A 26,602-nucleotide genomic window follows, 5' to 3' on the forward strand; every position below is an offset into this window, starting at 1 on the left:
CATTCTTGCAGAGTGACTTCACATTCACAGCTGTCCCTCACAGACCATGAGAAGAAAAGAGGGCTTTGGTCCTTCCAGAAAACCATTACAACAGTACAGGAAAACTAGTCTATCCGTTCATGCTCACATGATCCTGGCGCTATGCCCACTTTGTTTCTGGCAAATAAATAATATTATAGGCAAGAATGTTATTACTACCAGGGCAATGTCACTTTTGCTGATTTAAAAGTGGACCGAGCCACTGCCATTCAGTCAAATGAACCAGTTAGAATGAGCCTCTGCTGTGTGGTCAGTAATGTCCGTTTGAAGCAGCAACACTGCTGCTGTCTTTTGAAGAAACTCAGGAAAACAGCTGAGAAGCAGTTGGCTTTGTCAGAACAGCTTTTGATTCATTTTCTGTCGCTTCACCTCTGACAAGGTAGTTCAAACATTTTAAAGGACAATAATTTAACTTTTAACAGAACACAAATAATGAACATTTTAAATATGTATATTTATTTATAAGAAATATTGTTCTGCAATAGGAAACAGAGTGACTAGAGGATTCAAATGTCTGAATAGCTGACAGGTCTTGTTCTGTTTAAATACATCTCCTTTTACACATTTATTAACCATTTATCACAGGCAAGTGGACTGTGGTGTTCATTAACATTAAATAAACAAACTGTTTTAATTAGTGTTTTTTGTTTGTTTTTGTTTTTTGCAGGTTCTTGACACAAATTTGCAGTTGTCACATCTTATATGCTGCCTGCCGCTCTACTACTCAGGTATCAAGTAGCCACTCAGTGAATCAGCTGAGTTTATTATAGACTACTGCCATCTAGTGTGTCTACTGTGGTACTGCATAAATATATATCACGGCAAGCACGTTTTATCTTGTAATACATACTCCAGTGCAGTTAGCGGCGCGGCATGAAAAATATGATGTTTTGTATCTACCCACTCAGGGAGGAAAAATAACCCGTTGCATTGTGGGAGACATGCGCTAGACGCTGCTGTTCATTTGCTAATTTTTCACAATTTCTGTGGGTTATGAAAACTTCGGCTGAATAGCGTCTCAGATTCACCTTCGGGTAAATCAAACTGCTGTTTCTTTGCAACGTATTTCATTTGTCGTGATTTTTTCCTTCTAAGATTAATTTGTTCGCAAAGTCACCAGAATAGCTATTTGGTGTATTCAATTTGCCTTTAGTTAGAAACTCTGAACAATTGTATGAATTTATTTCAAACTGAGACTAAGTAAATCTGTAATAGATTGCTGTCAGAATGGACTGATTATTTGACTGGCCCTTATTCTCTGTCTCATGTAGAGTTTAAACCATCATCAGTCAAGGTCAGTCTCGACGAGAAGTGCGAGACCCCGTCACTTTCTCGTTTTGTTTCCCTGAGGAACGAATAAAACACCTTATATTAGATTCTTTAGATTAACATTAACATGGATCAAAAACAGTTAGTGAGATTATATGTAAGATTAAGATGACTCCTTCTGGTGAATCTTGACATGTCTCAGTGGGCCGGCCGTGTACGTTTTGAGTGTAGGTGTTAAAGATAAACGCACACGTACCAGAGTATCAGATTCAATAACCCTCGCTCTCTGTGATGAAGTCAATATGGTCTGAGACATCAGTTAGAACATTGTTTTGGCATGAGCTGTATAGTCAATCTTTTCCTCAGTTATTTGAAAGAAAGTACATCATCTCATTTGCTGACACATCGCAAGCTAATAAAAAGTGAAGGATTCAGTGATACCAAGCTAAGAATATTAATGGACATTTTCCCTGAAGAGCTGAATTATCTTATGTTTGTTTTCAAAACATCAATTTAAAAAAAAAAAAAAATTAGGAGACAAAATTCAGACACTTTACATGTCTAGAATTCACACACAAGTTGAATGTTATTGTCTTATTTTTCCCATCTCTCTGTGATTCTGATCCAGTAGACCAGAAAGCTGCATTGCCATGTTCCTGACGCTAGCATTATTTCGGAAGGGGATTCCAGGGAAGCAGTGGATCGGAAAGTACCGGCGTCCACGGCCAGTTACCTGGCAGATGAAACGGAACATGCTTGTTCACTTGGAGAGAGAGGCGGAGAACGAGTACTGGCTCAGTCGTCCATACATGAATCTGGAACAGGAGCGCGGCCACGCAGCACAGAGACGGAACATGATGTGGATGAAGATCAAAGCTGAGAGACAGGCTAAATTCCCTGAACACAAATACATTGCAGACCACTTAAATCACCTCAACACCACCAAAACCTGGTCCAGTTAACCCGCTCCACTTCAAAGCCTTGTCCACTTCACCCTGAATTCTCATCGGGACTCATTTAGTGAAATAAAAGTAATAATGATTCATAACTGAGTGAACAGAACTGATGTGTTTAGGTTCTTTCTGTCTTGATGCTGTCATAATGTGAGTGTGTTTTTGGTATTTTTGTTGTGAAGGATTTGAAGAGACTCTAAAACATTTCAAAAGTAATTAATTTCTGTGTTATTGGCTAATAAGACATGAAAAGACGCTCTTCCACATTAAAAAAAATGTGAGTGTTATATTTTCTGGCTGTTTTATCTGTCTGCAAAAAATAGATGTTTCCTCCTGATAAATACAAACACATGCTCTTTACAGACACTCTCAGTGTTTAGGTATGTGTCTCTGGAGTTGTCTTTGGCTCTTTTTGGCTGTATGTGACTGTCTTTCAACCAGTGAAGTGTTTGCTGTTGGTGGGGAATTTCTGTCATGTTTACATTTCATTTGAACATCTGAATTCAAAATGATGGCAGAAGCACCCCACCCCCAATTCCAGATAAGACCGTAGGGAGTACGTGTGGTTGAGCTTTATCACGCTGAGGAAGAAGAAGACAATGAAAAATGGGTAGTGTGGGACACTTTGTCGTGTTTCGTTAGATGAACAGGATGTGCTTGAAGGATGGGCTGTTTTAGAGGTGTGGCTACCTGCTGAGCATGAAATGACCGCTTGGTCCAGCAGTTACACAGTTAAATAGAACTGTCTCTTCCTGTAGGTTTGAAATGAACAGGTGCTTTATAACCCATACAGTCAAAAACAAAGTTCTTTAAATTACATACAGTTAATCCGGACATGTATTTCACAACATTCGGTCAAACTGGACAAGTTTTTGTCTGAAGCTGCTTTGTGAATGAGATTTGAATTTTTGTTAAATTGGACACAAAGCACACATGTGAAACATACTGACTCTCCTGTTAGCAAGGATGTGAGTTTATCGGTAGCATAAAATCTGGTTTCCTATGTTGGCATATTAGCTTTTGATTTCACTGTAATTTGACTTTCCCTTTCTCTCTCTCCCTCTTTCGGCCTCCTTAAAACTCACTCACACAAGAGCTATTTAACTCTAATTAATCAAATCTGAAATCAGTGCTTTAATGGAGGACCACCCTCTATACAAGTACATTAATGAAGTCTCTCTTATACATTCAAGTAGTGTTGCCAGACGTGGCACTCTCAGCTCTGTTTATGCAACAGGATTATAACTTGTCCGTATAACTGTCAAGATCAGGTCTCAGATTTAAAAGGAGAGCCTGGTGCGGGTACAGAGGGACTCGGTTTGAAAGGGTCGAGTCTGTGTTTTCAGACTGGCAGATGGCGCTCGAGGATCTCCAAGGATACAGTATATGCTCACTCGGGTTGGACTAGACGCAGAACTCGCGGTAGATGGCGCAAACTCGTTACATCTTATTTGGTATTCAAAGTCGAGAGAGAGGGATGAGAAAAGCATTCTGTTTCTTCTCTTCTGTGTTTTTACGAGAGACAGACCGGATCGCAAGGGGAGCCTTGATGAAGCGTGAGTAGAGACAGGAGCATGCAGAGGGCGGAGGCGCACAAGTCACCTCGCTCCGCGGAGAGCTGATAGCTGACTGTTCACAGCTACCAGACCTGTCGCGATGGCCGGTGGCCGAAGAGGGCTTGTGGCCCCTCAAAACACTTTTTTGGAGAATATTGTCAGAAGATCAAACGGTAAGGCGCGTTTACCAGTCACTGAAACCCATGTTGTAATGCGGTCACGTGTGTCCAATAGGGGAATTTTTAAGTTAATATGAATGTGCAAAAGACGCGAACTTTTGGTTTTAAAATTCAGGTGAACATGATGAAGGTACTAGTGATAGCAGTGGTGATAGATGGTTTGTCTACTGTGTTTTACGCTTTCGAAGACCCCAACATTTTTTGAATCTGACCACAGAGTATTTTAAAATAATTAAGTAAATTAATAGCCTAATGAAAAGTTATGTTGACAGGTGCATAGAGGCGAAACAGATCATTCTTGTTGTAGCTGGTCCACGTCTTTCTTTCTTTCTTTCTTTCTTTCTTTCTTACAGTTACGGTATTTTAATAGGAACGGTGGCATATCACATTATCATTGTTGTAGCCTACATTATCACTTACCACTTAACAATATCACAATATCACTTTAGACAGCACATGGAATGAAACACTGCCGAGACGTAAACTTCATGGTTGAAACGCACATTAAATACTATGAGACTTCACTTTAAAAAGCATATCATATTCCAACTGAATGGCATATACTACTCATCCACAATTGACAATGAAACATCAGTTATCAGCCCGCGTCTCATTGTTCTATCGATTCCCCGACACTGACAGATTCACCGAAACAATCGCTCATGAAATCTTTCTGTAGTCCCTCTACGCAGTCAGCCCCGAACGCTGATACGAAACTGTAGGTTATGACGCTTATTTGATCAAGGTTTTGATGAGTGCTTCGATCGCTTCGCAATTTAGGGACGTTGATCAGGAATGCTGCGATGCTGTAATATGAGACTTGCCTGATGGCAGGCACTTTCCGTGGGCTCGGTGTATAGATGTATTGAGATAAACGATAGTTCGCAGTTAATTTTGTAGTAATCTCCTCTTGGAGATGTGCTGTACGGAGTGATACTTAAATAAAAAACAAATTTTCCTGATTGTAACTTGAAAATGTTTGAGGGCGTGGAGAGTACACCTATCTTTGCATAGGCGACCACTCTGTTTGTTGCGTGCCTGAGACGCAATGTATAAAAATTAGGAGCAGCCAAGCTGAGCTGAAGAGCTTTCCCGGAGGATTTTTTGTTACATACTACCATTAGGAATCTCACATATTTTCATCTTAAAACAAGCGCAGACTTAGCAGACCCCATCGAACTGTGCACCCCACTGTAGCGCGCCGTGATAGTATTGAAGGCTTCTGAGCGTAAGCGCCATTAACGCTATCAGCGAGAGTCGAACAGACCCTGATTACATTACACAACCTGAAACTCTCCATCAGCGAGTGGGCAGACTTCAGTCCTTTAAGAGACACAGAGACGGAGACGTTAATGTACACTGATCTAGTCCTAATCTTTTGTATGCTCATATACACAAGCACACACCTCTCTCTCTCTCTCTCTCTCTCTCTCTCACTCTAGTTCAGGTAATTCAAAATAACATTTTGGGCGTCAGAAACGACATTTTAAAAAAATTACGATAGAAATCAAAATTTATCACACAAGTAGGCCAAAAGTTACTTTATATTGTCATACTTACAACTGTCTGTGTCCTCTTGCAAACATACTTAAATAAATATACTCGCATATGAAACTGAAACTGAAATGCATGAAAGATTTGTCAACGTTATGTGTATTTTCTGTTTGTTAAGTAGTAGCATTCATTTATTTGTTTAATCAGATGTGTGACTGTGTGATCTTTTCAATACTGACTGTTTTTTTTATGTTTATCTTGTTCAAAGTAAGAATAAAAATGTCACAGTCGTTAAATGTTAAGCATTTTTTATATGTTCATTAGAGTCTGAAACTATTCAGTCTTTCAAACATTTTTGAGATGTTATACTTCATATAAAAAAAACCCAAAATAAAACCAAGCAATGAAATTTAGGGGGATCATTTAAAAAAGTATGATTGTATTTCCTTTGTGGGCTTAAATCTGTGATCAATTTTGACGCTTCTTTAATGGAAAATCTCCAAAAAGGTTGTTGTGTTTTTTTTGTTATGTCAAATGTGGTGTCCCATGTATCTGCTACAGTAAGCTATAGCAAAAAGAGTTTTATGTCATGACTGATGAAAATGAATATGGAATTTGTGTTCACAAATTGATATTAGACGCTGTAGAGTGTGTTAATATTTGTCAAGTGCCGTGTGTGTGTGTGTGTGTGTGTGACTGTGAGAGAGAGAGGTGCTTTAACTTTCTCCTGTTTGACTTTTCAGTTTGGACATTATCACACAAACACACAGGTACAGATGTCTCCCAGTACAGTTTTGTACCACAAATTTACTGTTGATCTTCCCATTTTCACTACTCTCTCTCTCTCTCTCTCTCTCTCTCTCCCTTGATCAAGCTCTAGCCTGTCTGCTCTCTCGAAATAAACTGAATGTTCTATACCAATTTTTGTTAATTTACACACAGTTTTCCTGAGTGTAGCAGATAGCATCCAGTCTTATGTCTTTCATTCTTGTCTTACTCTGACTTTTTTGGACATCTAACATAGAGTAAATACATGTATGTAACATAGAATAATTACATCCACTGCTGGTACGTTTGCTGTGATTAATCATAGTTAACACTTTACCTGTTTAATGAAATAAGAAGTTGAGGAATGATGACTGCTGCTGAGCTTTGTAAACTAACACATTTTGGCATGGAACTGTATGTCTGTTTGTAGTGTAACTGTTGTTTTACTGGGTCTCTGTGTGTGTTTATGGGTGCCCATAGTGTTACTGTTGTTGTATGGGGTCCCTGTGTGTGTTTGTGTCTGCCCATAGTGTTAGTGTTGTGTTTTGGAGTCGGTATTCATGTGTTTGTGTGTGTGCGTGCGTGTGCGCGCGCGCGCTCAGTGGATGATGGTAATATTGTGTACATGGTGTAAACCGTCCCCAACCTCTACCCCATGCAATCTTCTCTCATCTTCTTCTGCATTTATGTATTTTTGAGAGCCCACACTTTTTGTGTGACTGTAGCCTCTGGAGTGGTTGTGGGTCTGTGTTTGCAGGGCATTCACTCGTGAAACAGGAGAGGCCATTTTCATTCTAAAGAGCTCTTACTGATGTAGTCATAGACTTGATGCGCAAAGACCAGAAGACCAGAAGGCTTAAGAAGGTTTTCTTTGTTTTGTTTTGTTTTAATGAAAATGATCTCAAAATTGATTTTGTGACTTGCTCACTTTGGATGTTGGTGATTAATGTAAGGGAGAGGGGAAAGCGCACAGGAATTGGCAGAGTTTTGTGAAGTTGGTATTCAGGATTTCAAATGTACTGTCAGTTTTGTGGTTGTAATGGAGACAGATGCAGAGAGAATTGGAACAGCGACTGTGCCATAGTTTGTGCTCCAGAAACATAGAAAAAAATCCTCCTGCTGCAGAAACTTCAGTCTTTGAGAGTTGCTTTGGAATTTGCAATTACTTCTCCAATGTATTACATAGTTCAAGCAATTGCGACTCTAATAATGGTGGTCAAGCTTCAGTGAAGGGCACCTACCCCCTTTTTTACACCCCCTCGCCCTTTCTTTTGCTATTCACCCATTGACTCTCCAACAGGAACAAGCAAAATGGCCTATTGCTTTGAGTGCTTGTGCTAAAACCCACAGTTCATGCAAGTTACCAATTTAAAATCAGCTAACCCCTGTAACCCATTTTAGTAAATCAGCTCATGTGGTTTTTACTCACAGCTTGTGCACAGAGTCTTACACGTGGTAAAAAAACAAAACAAAACAAAAAACCCCAAAACAAAACAGTAAATCTAGCTGCACGCTCTGTTGCTTTTTGGTTTGGTGTCATAGTGTCTCGTTCTCTATTCTGAATATCACCTTTAGTTTTGTAAACAATTAAGCTGTTTGTTTAATCATTAGAATCCACAGAGTTCATATAAATGAGAGCCCTGTGCTGATATGATGGAGTGCATTTTGTTTGCCTGATGCTGTGAGGAGCCTGCTGCAGTTTTCCCACGGAGCAGCAGATGCTAACACAGCAGTGCAGAGAAGCCACTGTTACATCTTCTACTCTGACAGAAACATTAACACTTCGGTTACTAAGTGTTCACAGGACGTTCATAGAAGGCTCATAGATTCTCAGTTATGAAGTTCACATTGATCAACGGGTTAATGAAATGTTAAGGCAAATGTAACTACTCGAACGGGTTGCATTATATCTGCCGCACAGAGGGAAGATTATCCTGATAATAGTGTGGCATTTCGTCCCAAATATCTTTTTTCACAGGAAAATAAGAGTTTCATGCATTAATGGTGTACCCCCATGAGGCTTCTGTCTTTGGGTGTGGAGAGAACAGTTTTTTAAAGGCTGTGTTGGAAAGATGTGGTTTAGTCTTGTTATAGAATGAAGTTACTATAAGACTGTGGAATCCCTAGAATGACCTTTAACCTGGCATGTGATTCTCTTCGTCCATTTTCTGTTGACAGACACAAACTTTGTGCTAGGGAATGCTCAGATTGTGGACTGGCCTATCGTCTACAGTAACGATGGATTCTGTAAACTCTCTGGGTACCATCGGGCTGAAGTTATGCAGAAAAGCAGCACCTGCAGGTAGAATGTGCACACACACTCGCAAACTCTGCAGGTAGAATGTGCACACACACTCGCAAACTGTATGATTATACATTAATAATATTTGTTACAGGATTGACACTAATTGTTATGTATGACAGTGGCCCTGTCTTTGTGCATTTATAATGATCTGTTCTATTTCCGTGTTTAGCTTTATGTACGGGGAACTTACAGACAAAGACACTATAGAGAAGGTCCGTCTGACATTTGAAAACTATGAGATGAATTCGTTTGAGATCCTGATGTACAGAAAGAATCGTGAGTACTAACTGGGACAGATATACACAAACACATCCACACTTTCTCTCTCTCTCTCTCTCTCTCTCGCTTTCTTTCTCTCTGTCTCTCTCTCTCTCACACACACTTGCATATTCAGTACACTCACACATATGCATGCACAAAACACACATACACACATGCACATGCAAAAGAAAAGTCAAAGCAGGATTGAGTTAGTACACGGTAGTCCCTGTTTTACTATGCAAAAATATTCACCTCTGACTGATCAATATGTATGAGCTTGCTCAGACAAGAAAGCACATTTTTCTTCCCATGGAACAACTTTCTATCTGCCCATCACCAACAACAGACGCGCACACACACACACACACACACACACACACACACACACACACACACACACACACACTAACCTAGAGGGTTTAAGGCCCTTGAGATTACTGACAGGTAATACTGATGTCCAGATTCACATTCTCCCTGCCTTTCAGTTGTGCACTGCTTCTGAGGTAATGACAGCATGATTCTGATTTAATATGACTTTTCAAACCATATTTCATATGCCTTAGCACTTAACATTTTATAAGGTAGCAGTTTAAATCACGTGTTTTACTTTGGCATTCTGACTGCTGTTTGTTTGGAGCAAACAGACAATTAATTTAGTATTATGGTGCAACAATGTAGTGTTGAATCAATAGTAATTTAGTGCAAATATTATATTAATTTAGTGTTAGATTCTGTCAGAGTTAATTTAGAATGCATCCAGTATTAATTTCATTATATATATGGTTTATATGATGCTAGTGTAGCACAATATGCCATACATTTAGCGCAAATGTGCTTTTAAGGTAGTTAATGTATCCTTAATTCAGTTTATAAGTAGCATTAATATAGCATCAGTTTGATGTAATTTTATATTAGCGTGCTGTTAATTTAATGTAAAACTAATTAATTAGCAGTAATTTAGCAGTATTTTAGGTTTTTAATGTGTGTTCTTGCTCTAGGGACACCTGTCTGGTTCTTTGTGAAAATAGCACCGATTCGGAATGAACAGGAGAAGGTTGTTCTCTTTTTGTGTACCTTCAATGACATCACAGCTTTTAAACAACCAATCGAAGATGACTCCTCTAAAGGTGCGTGTGCCCTGTTCCCTAGGTCGACAAAACTCAAACTTAATCGAACATGTGGTTTGTACACTATAACAATACCCTCATATCTCACAGTTGACAAGAGCAGCTTTCATATCAAATTTCAAATAGCCTACTGAGGAAGACAGCGCTAGGCCTGAAATCTGTCACCAGAGACAGACTTCATCAGATCTGAGTCTTTTTAGTTTTTGTGATGTCTTTGTTTGTGTGTATTTTATGTGTGACTATATGTACAGGCTGGGGTAAATTTGCCCGGCTGACTCGAGCGTTAACCAGCAGTAGAGGGGTTCTACAGCAACTGCAACCAACCGTACACAAAGGAGAAAATGTCCACAAACACTCCCGACTGGCAGAGGTATGAAAAGAGAGTGAAAGAAGAGTGCATTTCCACTAGTTTTTACAGGTGTTAAGCCCTGGTGAGAAAGTACATGTCTTCTTGACTTCTGTTTATTGCAGTATTTGATGTCCACAGACACACATACTCTCTCTTCATTTTCTAGGTGCTTCAGTTGGGTTCAGACATCCTGCCTCAGTACAAGCAGGAGACGCCCAAAACTCCGCCTCATATCATCCTGCATTACTGCGCGTTTAAGACCACGTGGGATTGGGTTATCCTCATCCTCACCTTCTACACGGCCATCATGGTCCCCTACAATGTGTCCTTCAAAACCAAACAGAACAACGTCACTTGGCTGGTCGTGGACAGCATTGTGGACGTGATTTTCTTGGTGGACATTGTGCTCAATTTTCACACCACGTTCGTGGGTCCAGCCGGTGAGGTGATCTCTGACCCTAAACTCATCCGCATGAACTACCTGAAGACCTGGTTTGTCATCGATCTCTTGTCTTGCCTGCCTTATGATGTCATCAACGCTTTTGAAAACGTGGACGAGGTCAGTGTTCAGAGGCACCTAAGTGAACACAAATACACACACATATACACACAGCAGAGACTTGCACAAATGTACATAGAATACTTGGTTGTTGGCCAGTGTGTTTCTTGCTACCATCCACTTTCAGAGAGCTCTGTTAGTGCAGTAATGTAGAGTTCCTTTGTAGAGTTTCACACTGAACTACACAGCCATGTTTTAACTGCCCCAGTATCATAAAGTGTATTATATCGTGCCTGATAAACTGAGGAGTGAATTGAACTTGTAATGGAGAAAAGTACTTTAAATTATTCATATTGATCTATCACACTTGCACACAGTCACACTCACAGACACAGACAGACACGGTCACATACCTACATATACGTGTGTGTATGTTTATGTACATACACACACTGTATACACTGCAACACTGTGTGTGTGTGTGTGTGTGTGTGTGTGTGTGTTCGTATATATATACACACACACACACACACACACACACACTCACACACATGTATGTATATATATATACACACACACACACACACACATATATATATATATACACACACACACACATACACACACACACACACACACACACACTCACACACATGTATGTATACACACACACACACACACACACACACACACACACATTCTCCCAAAGTCTCTCTCTCCATCCCTCTATCTCTTTCACTCTTTATGGTTGTGGATGTAGACTGCCTGTGTTTCACTGGTTAAAGCTGCATTTCTGTATGTGTGTGTGTGTGTGTGTGTGTGTGTGAGTGTGCCTGACTTTCAATCAATGGCTCTGCCAGAAGCTGTGCTGCATTTAATGGACATCAGGATCAATCCCAGCCCTGAGAGAAGGCTCCATGCTTTAGATACACACACACACACACGAACACACACAGACACACACACACACACAGATGTGTGGACGTCACTTAAAATTGTGTGGAGCCTTCAGTATGATACTTTTTTTTTGTCAGTAAAACTGTGACTACAGTCAAGAAAATTTCACCCATTTAAAAATGATTTTGAAAGTCTGTCGAGAAATCTCTAAAGATAACACACACAGACAGAAACACAGACAGAGACACAGACACACACACACACACGTGCAGACAAATTGCGCATGGGCATATGGTGTTTCTCTGGGGTTGTCAGCAGTAATTCACTGTGATCGGCTCCATCAGGCCCCTGCATGCTCACATGAGGTCTTATGGGATCGGAGTACAGCGGTACACACAGAGACATGCTGCCTGCGGAGGTTGCGTCTGAGTTCAGTTTGATTTGATCTAAACCAGTTTTAGAAGAAGAATGCTTAATTGACACCCATATGCTGAAACGATGGGAGCTGGCTGGTGTTAATTGGTCTGAAAATTTGCCACAGAGATTATGAGTATTTTTTTAATCTCACGAAAATAGGCAATTTATTGTACACCTGCTGTGTTCAAAACAGCAAAACCCTTTATCTCAGGGCTTTATTGCTGCCTCGGAGGGATGTGCACTCTCTCTGTCTCCTCTCTTCCCCCTCTCTCTCTCTCTCTCTCTCTCTCTCTTCCCTCTCTCTCTCTCTTAAAATTGCAGGTGCAGCAGTTACCCTTCTGTAGTCTTATCAATTATCCTGAGAAGACAAGACATTGGACCTGACTGACACACACTCACGCACAGACACACACACACACACACACACACACACACTCACACACACACACACTCTCACACACATAAAGCAAGCGAAAGAATAAAAAAAGTACAGAAGACACAAACTCTCTCTCTCTCTCTTTCTCGCTCGCACTCTCTCTCGCTCTCTCTCTCTCTCTCCCTCTCCCTCTATTCTTTTTCATTCTCTTTCATCTAAAAATAACAGCCTGTCTCTGTGGTGGTTTGGCAGTAGGTAGTGATTCAGTTTTGTCACAGCTCTTTGGAGGTTGGAGGGGGCTTTATTTGGAGAAATTTCATGTTTTCAGTCTTTATTTTGCATGATTGTTCTCTGTTACATAACACCCCGCTAATTATCACAGAGACATCGTTTGACTTTGCCTGAGCAATGCCAAGCTCATTTCTTCATGGCTACGAAGACTGTCATCCTGCTGCTCTTTGGGTTATGGATCATTCACTGCATATGATTTAAAATGACCACATTTTTGTTGAAAGATTGTTCTCATACATTTCTGTTTTGACCATTATCACTTTCTTTCTTTTGTTCTTTCTTATCCCCCTTTCTTTTTGCATGTCCCCTTCCTGCCTGTGTATGTTTGTGGGAAAAATGAAGAACTGGAATCATCGCGCTGTCACACAAGTAGGCTTTTCATCCCGAATTTAATATTTTGATTAGTGTGGTTTGTGGCAGGGTGTCAAAGAGGCTGTGACATGTACATCCCATCTACTGAGTTACAGCCCCTGAACTGTAGACCTGCTGCTGAATTACAGCCACTGAATTACAGACCTACCACATAAATACAGAGACTGAATTAAAAACCTGCCACTGAAATATAGTCACCAGATTAAAAGGTTACATTCACAGACATTTGATTCTGTACAATGTTTAACAAGATGGAAGAAACAAGAGTAAAGAGAAAATATTTCTGATGAATCAGTTGAGACATTTAAAGAGTGCGGTGGACTTTTTTTTTATTGAACATTAAATCATAAATTAATTTTGCCAAAAGAGCTAGCCTAGAGTGGAGCTAATTGAACTGGTTGCAGCAACAAATCATTTAAATAATTAAATACAGTAATTAGCCTCCTGTGGAACACATTCCTAAAGCTAAGAAATGATCACAGACTACTGCACACCAGAGCTGTCGGTCAGAAACTGCTGCTGAATAACTCGACCGCACTACAGAGTAACTTTGCACTACTACTACAGAGTAACTTTACAGCACCACAGATTAAACCAAGTAGGCCTATGCAACAATTTACAGCACTACAAAGTGACTTCATACTACTACAGAGTAACTTTTACAGCACTACAGAGTAACTTCACATTATCACAGAGTAACTTTACAACACTGCAGAGTAACTTTACTCTACATCTATAGAGTAACTTACTACTACAAACTAACTTCACACTACTACAGAGTAACTTTTACAGCACTACAGAGTGACTTTGCACTACTACTACAGAGTAATTTTACTCTACTACAGAGTAACTTTTACAGCACTACAGAGTGACTTTGCACTACTACTACAGAGTAATTTTACTCTACTACAGAGTAACTTTTACAGCACTACAGAGTGACTTTGCACTACTACTACAGAGTAACCTTACAGCACTATAGAGTAAACCAAGTAAGCTTATGCTACAATTTAGAAGTTTAGCACTACTACAGAATAATTTAACACTGCGCCAGAGAAACTTGTATATCTCTACAGAGTAACTTACAGAGCAACTGCAGAGCAGTGTTATATTAGAATAGAGTAAGCTGACACTAATACTTTAGGCTGAACCTGTGTATTATTACATTACTACCCAGTGGCTTTTAGTGTTAAAAACAATATATTTTGATACCATGTCAGTTAAATCAGGTAAATCGGTAATATGCTAAAAGTACTGAAAGTCATAGAAGACATTCTTATACTCATTAACAAGGCCAAGTAAAGCAAGTGGATGTCTTTGTGTAGTCGGTGAAAAATAAGAAATACACACACGCACGCATGCACGCACGCACACACACACACACACACACACACAAGGAACCTTCTCTATCCTTAAAATAAACACATCCTCACACCATATCAACATGCTATTGTCATTTGTGCCCTACCCTACTGTATTTCTTATCATCTCTCTCTCTCTCTCTCTCTCTCTCTCTCTCTCTTTCTCTCTCAGGGCATCAGCAGTCTGTTCAGCTCTCTGAAGGTGGTGCGACTACTGCGTTTGGGTCGGGTGGCACGCAAACTTGACCACTACATTGAGTATGGTGCAGCTGTACTGGTTTTACTGGTGTGCGTGTTTGGCCTCGCTGCACACTGGCTGGCATGTATCTGGTACAGCATTGGGGACTATGAGGTCATTGATGAAGACCGGAACACTGTGCGAACAGACAGCTGGCTGTACATGCTGGGAGAGACAGTGGGAACGCCATACCGTTTCAATGCCAGTGGCACAGGCAGGTGGGAAGGAGGACCGACTAAAGACTCAGTCTACATCACTTCCCTCTACTTCACCATGACCAGTTTAACCAGCATTGGTTTTGGGAACATTGCCCCCACTACAGATGGAGAGAAAATCTTTGCTGTGGCCATGATGATGATTGGATGTAAGTAGTATCAAAGTGAATTACATTTCTCATAACACCCTCTGCTTCAAACAGCGTATCCGTCTGTGTGCGTGTCTGTGTGCATGTCTGTGTGCATATCTATGTGCTTGTCTGTGTGCGTGTTTTTTGCATGTGCATGTGTTGATTTCATTCTCTCAGAGCTGAACTATAAAGCACTGAACTCAGCTAGTGTGAAGGTGTAAATTGTGGGTTAAAGTCCAGGGTTTACAGATTTCACATTCAGCAGGAGCTGCACAGCCTCAGTAGGTTAGATAGCCATGCCAAGAACCACGGGTTTGCTGCTCTGAATCCCAGGTGGGGATCCACAGCTGTTGACTTAGTATTGAAGAGCTTCTGGTGCTAATGTCCCTCTGTTTCCTTTGGCTATTGCAGTTGTGCTTTGGAGCAAAACACTTAACTGCCAAGATGTTGATGGGGTGCGGGAACATGGCACTATCCTTCACTGGAGGCCATGAAAAAAGTCCAAGTGTGCTCAGTGGCCCTGTTCAATAAAGATTAAAATGTGTAAGAGTACTTGAAAACCACGTAGTCTCACAAAGTAACTGTAACAATGTAGGTGTTAATGGAACATAAGATCAAAACAAAAAAAGTGGATGATGGATTAAATCAAGACTTGCAAATGATCTCTGTCTTGTGTATAATTGCGTATGTAAGTGTGGGCAGAGATGGTGTTCTGTTTCTAGTAAAAACAGAAAATAGTTTTAGATTGGTAGCCTTTGAAAGGGTGGCCATGGCAACAGAGGTCATGGCAACAGTGGTCAAGGCAGCAGTAGTCATAGCAACAGGGGTCATGGCAACAGAGGTCATGATAATAGTGGTCATGGCAACGGAGGTCATGATAACAGTGGTCTCCATGGTGAACTAGGACATCCTCTTTGACTGTATTTGTGTATTTGGGGAGTTTTGCCTGTGTGGACCAGCTTGGAAACAGTTTTGGCACTTTCTATTTTGGTCCACTTTCATCTTTAAATTTTCCAGATTATCAGTATGAAACCAGCGAGACTAGTACAAGAGGAAACTACACTGAAATATCCAGCTAGTGACAGGAATAACCAACCTTCAGTTGTCTCACACAAACACCCACACACACACACACACACACACACATACAAGTTTTTTGTTCTTCCCTCCAGGCCTTAGAAGCCACTGTGTGAAGTGCTGATGCGTGGGCACCAGTGACAAACAACAACTCAACCCCTCCACTACCACAGATAAATACAAGCCATTCAGAAATACTGTTCTCACTTTTTATCATGTATTATTATATTGTAAATGAAACATTAACTGAGCTGCAATCTGGACAATAGTCCTTTCCTGAACAGATCAGTCTTTGGCTCAGTGTTCAAACTGAGCTCTTGTGTTTTTGAAAGAAGTATTGGTACAGGAGAAAGAGAGACAGTTAAGCGTCTATAGAGAGAAATAAACAGAGACAGAATGAGAGAGAAAGATATAAAGAGAAATATCTCTTTGTAGCATGTGATTTGCAGGTTCAAACAGAAGTGGAGAAACAGAGGGATTAAATATTCTGTCACATATTCCTGTAATGTAGTCACAGCCTCAGGGGCCTTTCACAGGATCTTGTTTCATCCCTCTGTCCCTCTGTTCCCCCCCTCCCTTCTCTCTCTCATATAAAATGTATGAAGTTATGAAGTTATGAAGTTAAAAACACGTTTTAAGCGTTATAATCATACACAATTTCTAGAATAATACTTAGTAAGCCATTATATGACATACCAGACAGTTAAAAGTCAGTAATTTATACAATAAGTGTTGTGCATTGTTTATTGTGTGTAGATATGGAAATCTGCTGGTGCGAATGCCTGTGATTGTTTGCTGTGCCGCTGTATTATTATTATTATTGAAGTGTTATCATCTTCCCAAGCTCTGCAGATTCAGTTAATAAAATCTTAACATTTCATGGGACTTCCAGCTCTTCTATACTTTTGATCTATAGTGAGCTTAAATACACAACATGATGACGAGGGTAATTAGAGGGTCACTGAGTTTTGGTATGAGGAGAGTGATCACCGTACTTATTGGTGACATGAAGGAAAGTTTCTGTCTCAATGAGTTGGTAACTATCTTGGCACATACAAGTAAGACTGATTGCTTCAGAAGCTCAGTGGAGCACTGGAACTGGTATGTCGAGAGGAATAAGCTTTATTTTGCTGCAAATGACAGCCGAAGACAAGTATGTTTATGGCATTGCTTAGTGTAATGGGATGAAAAGCATACAGTGTTCTGCATAGTTTGACTGCTTTAAAAGTTTTGCCATGCAAGAGTGCTTGACATCAAGACCACCAGAGGTTTTTATCCTTCGAGAAAACCTACACGGAACAGAAATAGTGGTTCTTAGAGTACGGCCTTTGATGCCAGTAATCAAAAAGGGACGTCTGATTTCATCATTAAGAAATGGGGGTGCACCTCTGTGGGGGTGTGACTGAGGAGGAAGTTTAAGCTTGACTGGAGCATCATAAAAAGCCTATCTGCATTGCCTCATATCCAGCTGTCCACTGAGACAAAGTTATACAGAATCCTGAATGGATTGCCTCATATCCAACTGTCCACTGAGACAAAGTTATACTGAATCCTGAGTGGTGAGTTCAAAACTGGCGTGGGATCACTTCAGCATATAAAAGGGAAAATTGTGCTCAAGGATGATGCCACTTCAAGGATGGATAAAAAAACATAAAGAACCGTATGCCATTCACCAGCTGGAGGGAAATGAGCTGGACAGTATGGAAACGGACTGGATTTTGGCCAAGGTGGGCTGCAACCCTAATGTGATTCAATTTATCCCTGTGGCAAATAGGCATGGCACAGTTGGGCTGTGTTTTGACTTTAAGGTTGCTGTTAACTCAATACATTTGGTGGAGCTGCATCCCATACCATGGAGACATCTTTGCCAACCTGTTGGATTTGTGAACTAGCACAGCAGTTTTCTACCAAATGTAGTATTGATTGTGTCGTATTGACTTCATCAACTGTGTCATGCTCAACAAAACTGGTAATGGACAAAGGACTGTGAACATCCCTCTCAAGAAGCAAAACAACTGGTCACATTTGACACAGTGCTAATTCAGCTTAACCCCTCTCTTCTGCCGAGGCTTATTGGTGCTGCTTCACGATATGGAATTGGGACATTTTTCATTTCCATCATACTTATGATCTGGAACTAAGAAAAATTATGCCCAGATTGTCAAGGACTTTGAGTCTGGTATGTAGCAAACACTTCAACCAGTATCTTTTTGGCACAGAGTTCAGTCTTGTTAATTATCATGAACCACCTCTTCCTGTCCTTGGTCATCAGAATAGGATTCCAGTCACTGCTGCAGCTCTGGACTTTGTTCCTGAATAGGCAAGGTATAAAATTGAGTTCATTTATACAGTGATGCCAATGCAGATGGATTGTCTTGTCTTCCATGGCAGGATGCAGATGAAGGACAAAGAGATGGTAGAGTGCTTGATATGTTCAGCCACAACGATAGTGATCCGGACTAAAACCAAGCATGGCAAGTGTATATAGCCATATAGAATGACTGAACATCCAAGCACTGTACCCTTCAGGGTCCACTTTACAAAACGAGAGATGAGCTTTCCTCAACTGGCATGTGTGATGTAGGGTTTAAGGGTTCTGTTACCAAATAAACCAAGATACAGACAGCAGGGACCATCTAGGGGTGGCAAAGGTGAAGACACTTTGGTAAATTTGACAGTCTTGTGACTGGAGACTAACAAAGAGATCACTCAGCTTGCAATGCAATGCTCAGAGTCGGAATGAGCCAAACCAAGCACCGCTTCATGCTGTGGCATGTGCTGTCTTGGAAAGGGATCCATGTTGATTTGGTTGGTCCACCCATGAAGACCATGTTCCTTGTGGTGGTGGTTATATATTCCAGATGGCCTGAGAGGTTTACCATGCGTTCCACACCTCTGAAGTGCTGAGGGGTCTGTTTGTCTGAACTGCGGTCCAAGAACAGCTGGTCAATTTCAGTGGTCCACCGGAAACAGCTGGAGACTTCCAGATGTTCCTCAAGAAAAATGCACTCAGTCACATAACATCTGCTCTCTGGCACCCAGACATAATTGATGAGAGGTATATTTAGAATGATCCAAGCCAGGACAAATAAGAGCATATCTCTCCATCGAAAAACTGACCAACACCTTGTTTCTACACCACAATGCTACACAAGCAACAAGTAACTCAACACCAGAAATGCTCTTTCTGCCAGAAATGCTCTTTTCAGCTTTGTTCCAGGTTAGATCTGCTCCGACCAAACTTCACACAGGTTGTTCAAAACAAAGAGCTTAGGCAAGGCCGGAGTGGAGCCAAAACTGAGACACATCAGTTTGTTGTTGCACACACTGTATCCGCAAGGGATTATGGAGAGAACCACAAATGGATCCTAGCAAAGGTTAAAGATCAAAGTGGGCTGCTATGGTTGAAATTGCACCTGATGTCCTCTGGTTGTGTGACGTTGATCATCTAAAAAAGGTTTGGAGTTGTCGTGGATGAGGAGATGCACATAGTACCTGCTGCTCCTGTTATTCCTCTTGACTCCCATTCACCTCCAAGACATGATGCAAAGGAGCCCACTGCAGCCTGCATACCAGCTCCACAGACCACAGCCTCTGTGACAAACAAGGAAAAATCACTTAACGAAGACAGACTTTATCTCACATTTACCCTTAATCTGCCATCGTAGACTGATGAAAAATGAATAGTTAACATACGCAAAATGTGTTCAGAGTTTAGGGAGACAGATTTAACAAGTAAAAAAATGATTGAGATTACATATGAGAGCTTGGAAAGGAAAGGGAGTTTTATTTAGCATTTTTATCATCTCTTAACCTAGACAGGAGTTGTGTATTGTTGTGTATGTTATGTATGTTGTGTATTATGCCAAGGGTACCCAAGTCTACGTCTTGCTGTCTACACTCCTGCAGGATCAAGTTCAAGTTTCAAGTTTATTGTAAGCATAGATGCACCTACAACATGCTCCCACTGAATCTGCTGCACTGTAATTGGTCAACGTTAGCCAACCTGGAAATCTGATTTATTGTTCAATAGTGCCATGAAAATAACAAGCAACAACAGGTTTGTGGAATTGGACTTCTTAGAGTTTAAATTCCACTGTGAAAGTAACACACGATGACAGAGTTAACATCGATCGTAGTACAGAGAACTCTACGCTTTGCGTTAAATCCCACCAAGGACCACGATGACAGCTGAGCTGGCCCCCAACTACAGGAACGCTGACCAGCCACAGCGCGGTGGACTGGGAAGGGGGGCATGCTGAGTGTGCGTCTGTGCCAGAAAAGCATCTGTAAAAAAAGAATGTCCTCAAGAGCAGCGGAGTATTAGAGTCGGGAGTGATAGATCAGGGCTGCAGCTAAATTCTGTGGACCTCAAGGACTAGACTTTGGCAAAGCAGTATCATGCACAGTCCACAGTCTCACAGTCGTACAGTCCAAAGACATGCAGGTTAGGTGAATTGGAGACACTAAATTGCCCCTAGTGAGTGTGAGTGTGTTTGTCTGTGTGTCTGCCCTGGACTGGCGACCTGTCCAGAGTGTTTCCCCGCCTTTCGCCCAGTGTGCGCTGGGATAGTCTCCAGCACCCCCCGCGAAAATGAGTGAGTGTATCATGCACTGTGTAGCAATACGGAAACCTACTGGTGATTCCTGTGGCTGTTTGTTATATGTCATTCTGTATTGTTTTCTTAAGCTGTACAATTTCAGTAAATAGAATCGTAATGTTTAATTGCACTCCCTCTAAGTGCTTGTTTAGCAAGATTAAATACCCAAAAATTAGTATTTTGACGCAACAAATAACACAGCAGAAAACAACATATGAGGAACACACACATGCACGCACATGCACACACTCACAAACACAGATTACTGAAGAATATTAAAGAGAGACCTGGTAAAAGTTCCCAGATGTGAATGACAGACTGAGAAGCTCACGTTAAAACCAGCTGCCAGACAAACAGATGGGCATGGTGAGAGGAGCTGAGACATGGTATTCACCCTGAGCTCACACACACACGACATACACACACACACACACCCCATGGATTTGGTGACGGGCACACGGTCTCCTGTTATTCCTCGGTGTGTGTGCTCAGCTCTGTCACAAATTTAGCAGCACTCCTCTTTCATTAATGCGACTAATACAATGAGATAAAAGTAATTCTCTCTCCCCCTCCCTCTCTGTCCAAGACATTCATTCACACATTCATTTCTCTATTCCTCTGTTTGTCTGACCTCTGATTCCTGAGAAGGTAAAAAAATGTTTACACTCAGACCATAATTCACAAAGATAGATAGACAGACAGATAGATAGAGAAGAGAGAGAGAGAGAGGTGTCCCAGGGTTAAGTGCTTTACTGGAACTGAGATTAATCATCTGATCTAATCAAATTACACTAACACCGTTAGTGCCCCCCCCCTTTCTCTGTTTCGCTTTCTCTACTTCATCTGTCATCCTGTCTGTATATGCCCCTTTCTCTTGGCAGTGTCTCAGCAGAATGTTTGTAGGTGTCTTTACTCTAAGAACAGATGGTGCTGTGTATGTCTAATGAATAAACAGAGATGAGACACCTCTGTAGTTGTGTAAGATTGTGGCAGTTCCAGCAGAACTAATGAGTTCTATTGCTTTGGCATTCCTATTAGGATGTGACAGCACACTTTGAAGAAGACAGAGAGAAACTGTGATGTCACTGCTCAAAAATCCACATAGGCATCATTTCTATATAGCTCTAATATGGTAAAGCAGGTAGTAGTTATTGTGTGTGTGTGTGTGTGTGTGTGTGTGTGTGTGTGTGTGTGTGTGAGAGAGAGAGAGAGAGAGAGACAGAAAGAGAGATGGAGTGTTCGTATATGTGCTTTATCAATTGATTGTCCATATCTCTTGGAGTGGAATTTGGTATGAGTGGCCTGGAAAAGCCACTACTCCTGTGTTAGTCTGAATGATGAGATTAATGACTTAGGTAGTGTTTGTTAGTAGCCCATCTAAGTTACACACATGCAGCACTTGTGTGTTGTATGTGTGTCTGTGTGTATGTGTTTGATTGTGTGTGTATTCCAACACAGACCCATTTGCCCTTCATACTCAGGAAAACATGCCTTTTGACCTTTGTGTGTTTTGCACACCCCTGTGTGTACTGATTGTTTGCATGTGTGTGATGAGACAGGACGTACGCTGTCAGCTCCGTTTGTAGTCTCTGTCACCCCCAGGACAAATCTGTCCCCAGACTCACACGTACTGTCATTTTGTGTGTGTGTCTCTGTAAACTTCCTATAGAAACACAAACACATAGTTCATCAGGTTGTCACTCTCATAGATTTAAGAGAATATTTCTTTGTCAAACAGAACCCAACAAACTATCGCTGTGTCAGACACAATCCAACAAACTATCGCATTGTCAAACACAACCCAACAAACTATCACTGTGTCAAACACAACCCAACAAACTATCACTGTGTCAGACACAACCCAACAAACTATCGCTGTGTCAGACACAACCCAACAAACTATCGCTGTGTCAGACACAACCCAACAAACTATCACTGTGTCAGACACAACCCAACAAACTATCGCTGTGTCAGACACAATCCAACAAACTATCACTGTGTCAAACACAACCCAACAAACTATCGCTAAGTCAGACACAACCCAACAAACTATCGCTGTGTCAGACACAATCCAACAAACTATCACTGTGTCAGACACAACCCAACAAACTATCACTGTGTCAAACACAACCCAGCAAACTATCACTGTGTCAAACACAACCCAACAAACTATCACTATGTCAAACACAACCCAACAAACTATCGCTGTGTCAAACACAACCCAGCAAACTATCACTGTGTCAAACACAACCCAACAAACTATCGCTAAGTCAGACACAACCCAACAAACTATCACTGTGTCAAACACAATCCAACAAACTATCGCTGTGTCAAACACAACCCAACAAACTATCACTGTGTCAAACAACCCAACAAACTATCGCTGTGTCAAACACAACCCAACAAACTATCACTGTGTCAAACAACCCAACAAACTATCGCTGTGTCAAACACAACCCAGCAAACTATCACTATGTCAAACAACCCAACAAACTATCGCTGTGTCAAACACAATCCAGCAAACTATCACTGTGTCAAACACAACCCAACAAACTATCGCTGTGTCAGACACAATCCAACAAACTATCGCTGTGTCAAACACAACCCAACAAACTATCACTGTGTCACAACCCAACAAACTATCGCTGTGTCAAACACAACCCAACAAACTATCGCTCAACTTTTTTCCTTATTGCTCTGTGGAACTAACTATTTAAAATGTTTGAGCGAATTTTGTTCGTCATAGCATAGTGTCACATTGTCTTGAGTAGCACTGTAACAGTGCCAACTATAGGTAATATGTGGGATATGAATGATGGGGTATAGTTCGGTATATTAGCATGGTTTAACAGCATAAAACAAGATAGCACTGGACACTCAGTGTCCACTTTATATGGTCCATTCAGCTAGTACCTGGTCTGACCGCTTTTTGCCTCCAGAACAGTTTGAATTGTCTTTTGCATGCGTTTCACAAGGTGTCAGAAATATGCTGCGGGCAGCTTGGTTCATGCTGATGTGACAGCTTCACACAGCTGCCACAGACTGGATGGCAATACATTTATGGTGAAGAGTTCACTCCATGTCATCCCATACAGGCCCTTTTGGGTTGAGGTCTTGGCACTGTTCAGGCCACTCAAGTAATATGAACTTACCTCTATGTCCCTGGAACCATTCTGCACTTTGTGACAGCAAGTCTTGGCACTGTGCCTCACTCTCTGTAGGATCGCTCCATTTATATGAACTTGGTGGTTTACCTAATAAACTGACTGCTGAGTATACAGTATAGCACTTGAATGATATGCTGAAGATTGTATAGCATAGCCTAGCACACTATGGTGTGGTATAGCATAGCGTAGCATAGTATAGTAAAGTACACTATATACAGTACAGCGGGGTTTCTGCTAGGACTTTTTTTACTGGACAAATTTGAAACATACCGGTCACGTTTCAATAACAGTCTATATTATAAACGCAAATATAATGTACACCTAGGTTGACAAAAGGATGATAACAACCTCAAATCAGTTTTGTTTAATTAGACTGTTTAATGAACAGTAATGGTTAAGAAAAACGAACAGTAACGATTGAGCAAAACCTCAACATTAGATGCTAAAATGTAGGCTATTATGAAACATCCATAACCTGTAACATCTGTAGCCTGTTTAAAAGAAAGGCCAGGCCTAAATGGCATCAAATGTAGACTGTAGGCTACCAGGTAACATTTTATTTTCTCTTTTTTTCATTGCGGCAAAGTCCTCTGCTACTGACTTGAAATCAAATGTGTCCAATGTGTCTTTGCAGCTTGCAATGCTGGTAATAGGCTTTTTTCACTGCCAAAACACAAATGTCCTGTTTAGGGATAGCCTTTGTTATACCTACGTTTTGTATGAGCATTATCACTGGACATTTTGACCGGAAGGTTTTTAATTTATCGTTTTTTGTTTTGTTTTGTTTTTTAAATAAATTTTACCTGGCAAAACCGGTAATTACCGGCTAACAGAAACCCTGCAGTACATTACAGTACAGTACTGTATGGTTTGATATAGTATAGGCCAGAATAATAAGGTATAGCTTAGTATGATTCAGTATAGTATGCATAGCACAGTGTGACATAGTATATACAATAATTCTTTTGCGTGTAACCTCCAAATCAATCTCAAAATGCAACTTAGTGCTTCTGTGATATAACAGGGAAATACTGTAACGCCAGTTGGCCTCCAAAACACCCCCCCCCCCAAAAAAAACAACAATTATCCATTGTCAGATCATTAACACTGACTAACTACTGTTAATCTCTCAAATAATTAACATAAAAATAATTATTAAAATAAACTTCCTCCATCTGTCTTCCCTTCTTCCTCTCTCTTTTCCCTCTTTCTCTCCTCAGCACTACTGTATGCCACTATCTTTGGTAATGTAACAACCATCTTCCAGCAGATGTACGCTAATACAAACCGTTACCACGAGATGCTGAACAGTGTGAGAGACTTCCTCAAACTCTACCAGGTTCCCAAAGGCCTGAGTGAGCGAGTCATGGATTACATTGCTTCAACATGGTCTATGTCCCGAGGAATAGATACTGAAAAGGTACAACGCAAACACACACATCATGCACGTACAGACATAGAAACACGCGCACACACACACACACACACACACACACATACACACGCACACACACGCACACACACGCACACAATGAGCATAACACTATATGACCATGCGTGGTTGACTGTATGAACACTGAATTTTAATTTGCATTGTGGCAGTTAGTGTATCTGTTGTGTTTGCTCTAAGTGAGGATCTGAGCTGAGGGTACCCCTGTCTCACACTACTCGGTGAATCACTTCATGCTTCCCAAGAGTCTCTCTCTGTCAGTGTCACCGTGACAACAGTATACCAGCAGTATCCCATGGTGACAGAGAAGGCAGCTGGTTTGAATGACAGCTTTGGGACAGACTCAGTCCTGTTAGAGAGCTGTAATTTCAAACAGCACACCTTTACTCCTCCCTTATTCTCCTTTCTTTCTTCCTTCCTTTCTTTTTTTCTTTCTTTCTTTCTTTCTTTCTTTTTTTCTTCTCTGTGAGCTCTTTGCTTCTGTCAGCTCTGTCTCTTCTATCATTTCCACATTTTTTGACTCTAATCTTATCTTCTCAATCTCTCTCTCTCTCTCTCTCTCTCTCTCTCCCTCTCTCCATCAAGGTGTTGCAGATCTGTCCTAAGGATATGAGGGCTGATATTTGTGTACATCTGAACAGGAAGGTATTTAAGGAGCATCCTGCTTTCCGTTTGGCTAGTGACGGCTGTTTGCGAGCATTGGCGATGGAGTTCCAGACAATCCACAGTGCCCCTGGCGATCTAATTTACCATGCCGGAGAGAGTGTGGACAGCCTTTGCTTTGTTGTGTCGGGGTCATTGGAGGTCATCCAGGACGATGAGGTGGTAGCCATTTTAGGTGAGTGAGGGATGATGGGAGGGTAGATTCAGAGTTCAGAGTTTTGATTTAGAGTTTAGTTTAGGGTTACAGTATTGGTCAAAATTATTAGAACACCTGTTCAAAATTAACAAAATTAACAAAATTTTGACCAGGTCTCCACTTCCAGCACAAATAGCTCCCCAAATCATTACATTCCCGCCACCATGCTTTAGACTCATCAGTCCAGAGTATACCAGTCCTCCTTGGTCCAGTCTTCATGTTTTTTGGTGAACTTCAGAAGTTTCTTTTGGTTTATACTATATTTGCCAAAAAACACAAAGACTAGACCAAGGAGGACTGGTATAAGGCACTCTGGCATGATGAGTCTAAATTTGAACTGTTCAGAACTAAACG

General features: G+C 41.0%; 2 protein-coding genes across 3 annotated transcripts in view; both read left to right on the forward strand.

Annotated features, from left to right (window-relative positions):
- The first annotated feature begins 986 nt into the window (after positions 1 to 986).
- mrpl57 (mitochondrial ribosomal protein L57) lies at positions 987 to 2,548 on the forward strand. Of its 2 annotated transcripts, none has more exons than XM_030786469.1 (2): positions 987 to 1,073; positions 1,937 to 2,548. In XM_030786469.1, exon 2 carries the CDS (start codon positions 1,959 to 1,961, stop codon positions 2,268 to 2,270), a length of 312 nt encoding a protein of 103 aa, XP_030642329.1. In that variant the 5' UTR covers positions 987 to 1,073; positions 1,937 to 1,958; the 3' UTR covers positions 2,271 to 2,548. The 2 variants fall into 2 exon arrangements, with proteins under 2 accessions (XP_030642329.1, XP_030642328.1); XM_030786468.1 differs by having other exon boundaries at positions 1,940 to 2,548.
- Positions 2,549 to 3,917: 1,369 nt separating this feature from the next.
- kcnh1a (potassium voltage-gated channel, subfamily H (eag-related), member 1a) overlaps positions 3,918 to 26,602 on the forward strand; it is a 33,242-nt gene continuing 10,557 nt past the window's right edge. The window contains exons 1-11 of the mRNA XM_030787519.1: positions 3,918 to 3,990; positions 6,234 to 6,260; positions 8,437 to 8,560; positions 8,733 to 8,839; positions 9,823 to 9,951; positions 10,203 to 10,321; positions 10,467 to 10,859; positions 13,123 to 13,149; positions 14,683 to 15,112; positions 25,160 to 25,359; positions 25,975 to 26,227. Coding sequence (XP_030643379.1) covers positions 3,918 to 3,990; positions 6,234 to 6,260; positions 8,437 to 8,560; positions 8,733 to 8,839; positions 9,823 to 9,951; positions 10,203 to 10,321; positions 10,467 to 10,859; positions 13,123 to 13,149; positions 14,683 to 15,112; positions 25,160 to 25,359; positions 25,975 to 26,227 — 1,882 coding nt within the window. The remainder of the gene's footprint in view (positions 3,991 to 6,233; positions 6,261 to 8,436; positions 8,561 to 8,732; positions 8,840 to 9,822; positions 9,952 to 10,202; positions 10,322 to 10,466; positions 10,860 to 13,122; positions 13,150 to 14,682; positions 15,113 to 25,159; positions 25,360 to 25,974; positions 26,228 to 26,602) is intronic.

This window comes from Chanos chanos, chromosome 10, assembly GCF_902362185.1.
Source record: "Chanos chanos chromosome 10, fChaCha1.1, whole genome shotgun sequence".
NCBI classification, from domain to species: Eukaryota; Metazoa; Chordata; class Actinopteri; order Gonorynchiformes; family Chanidae; genus Chanos; species Chanos chanos.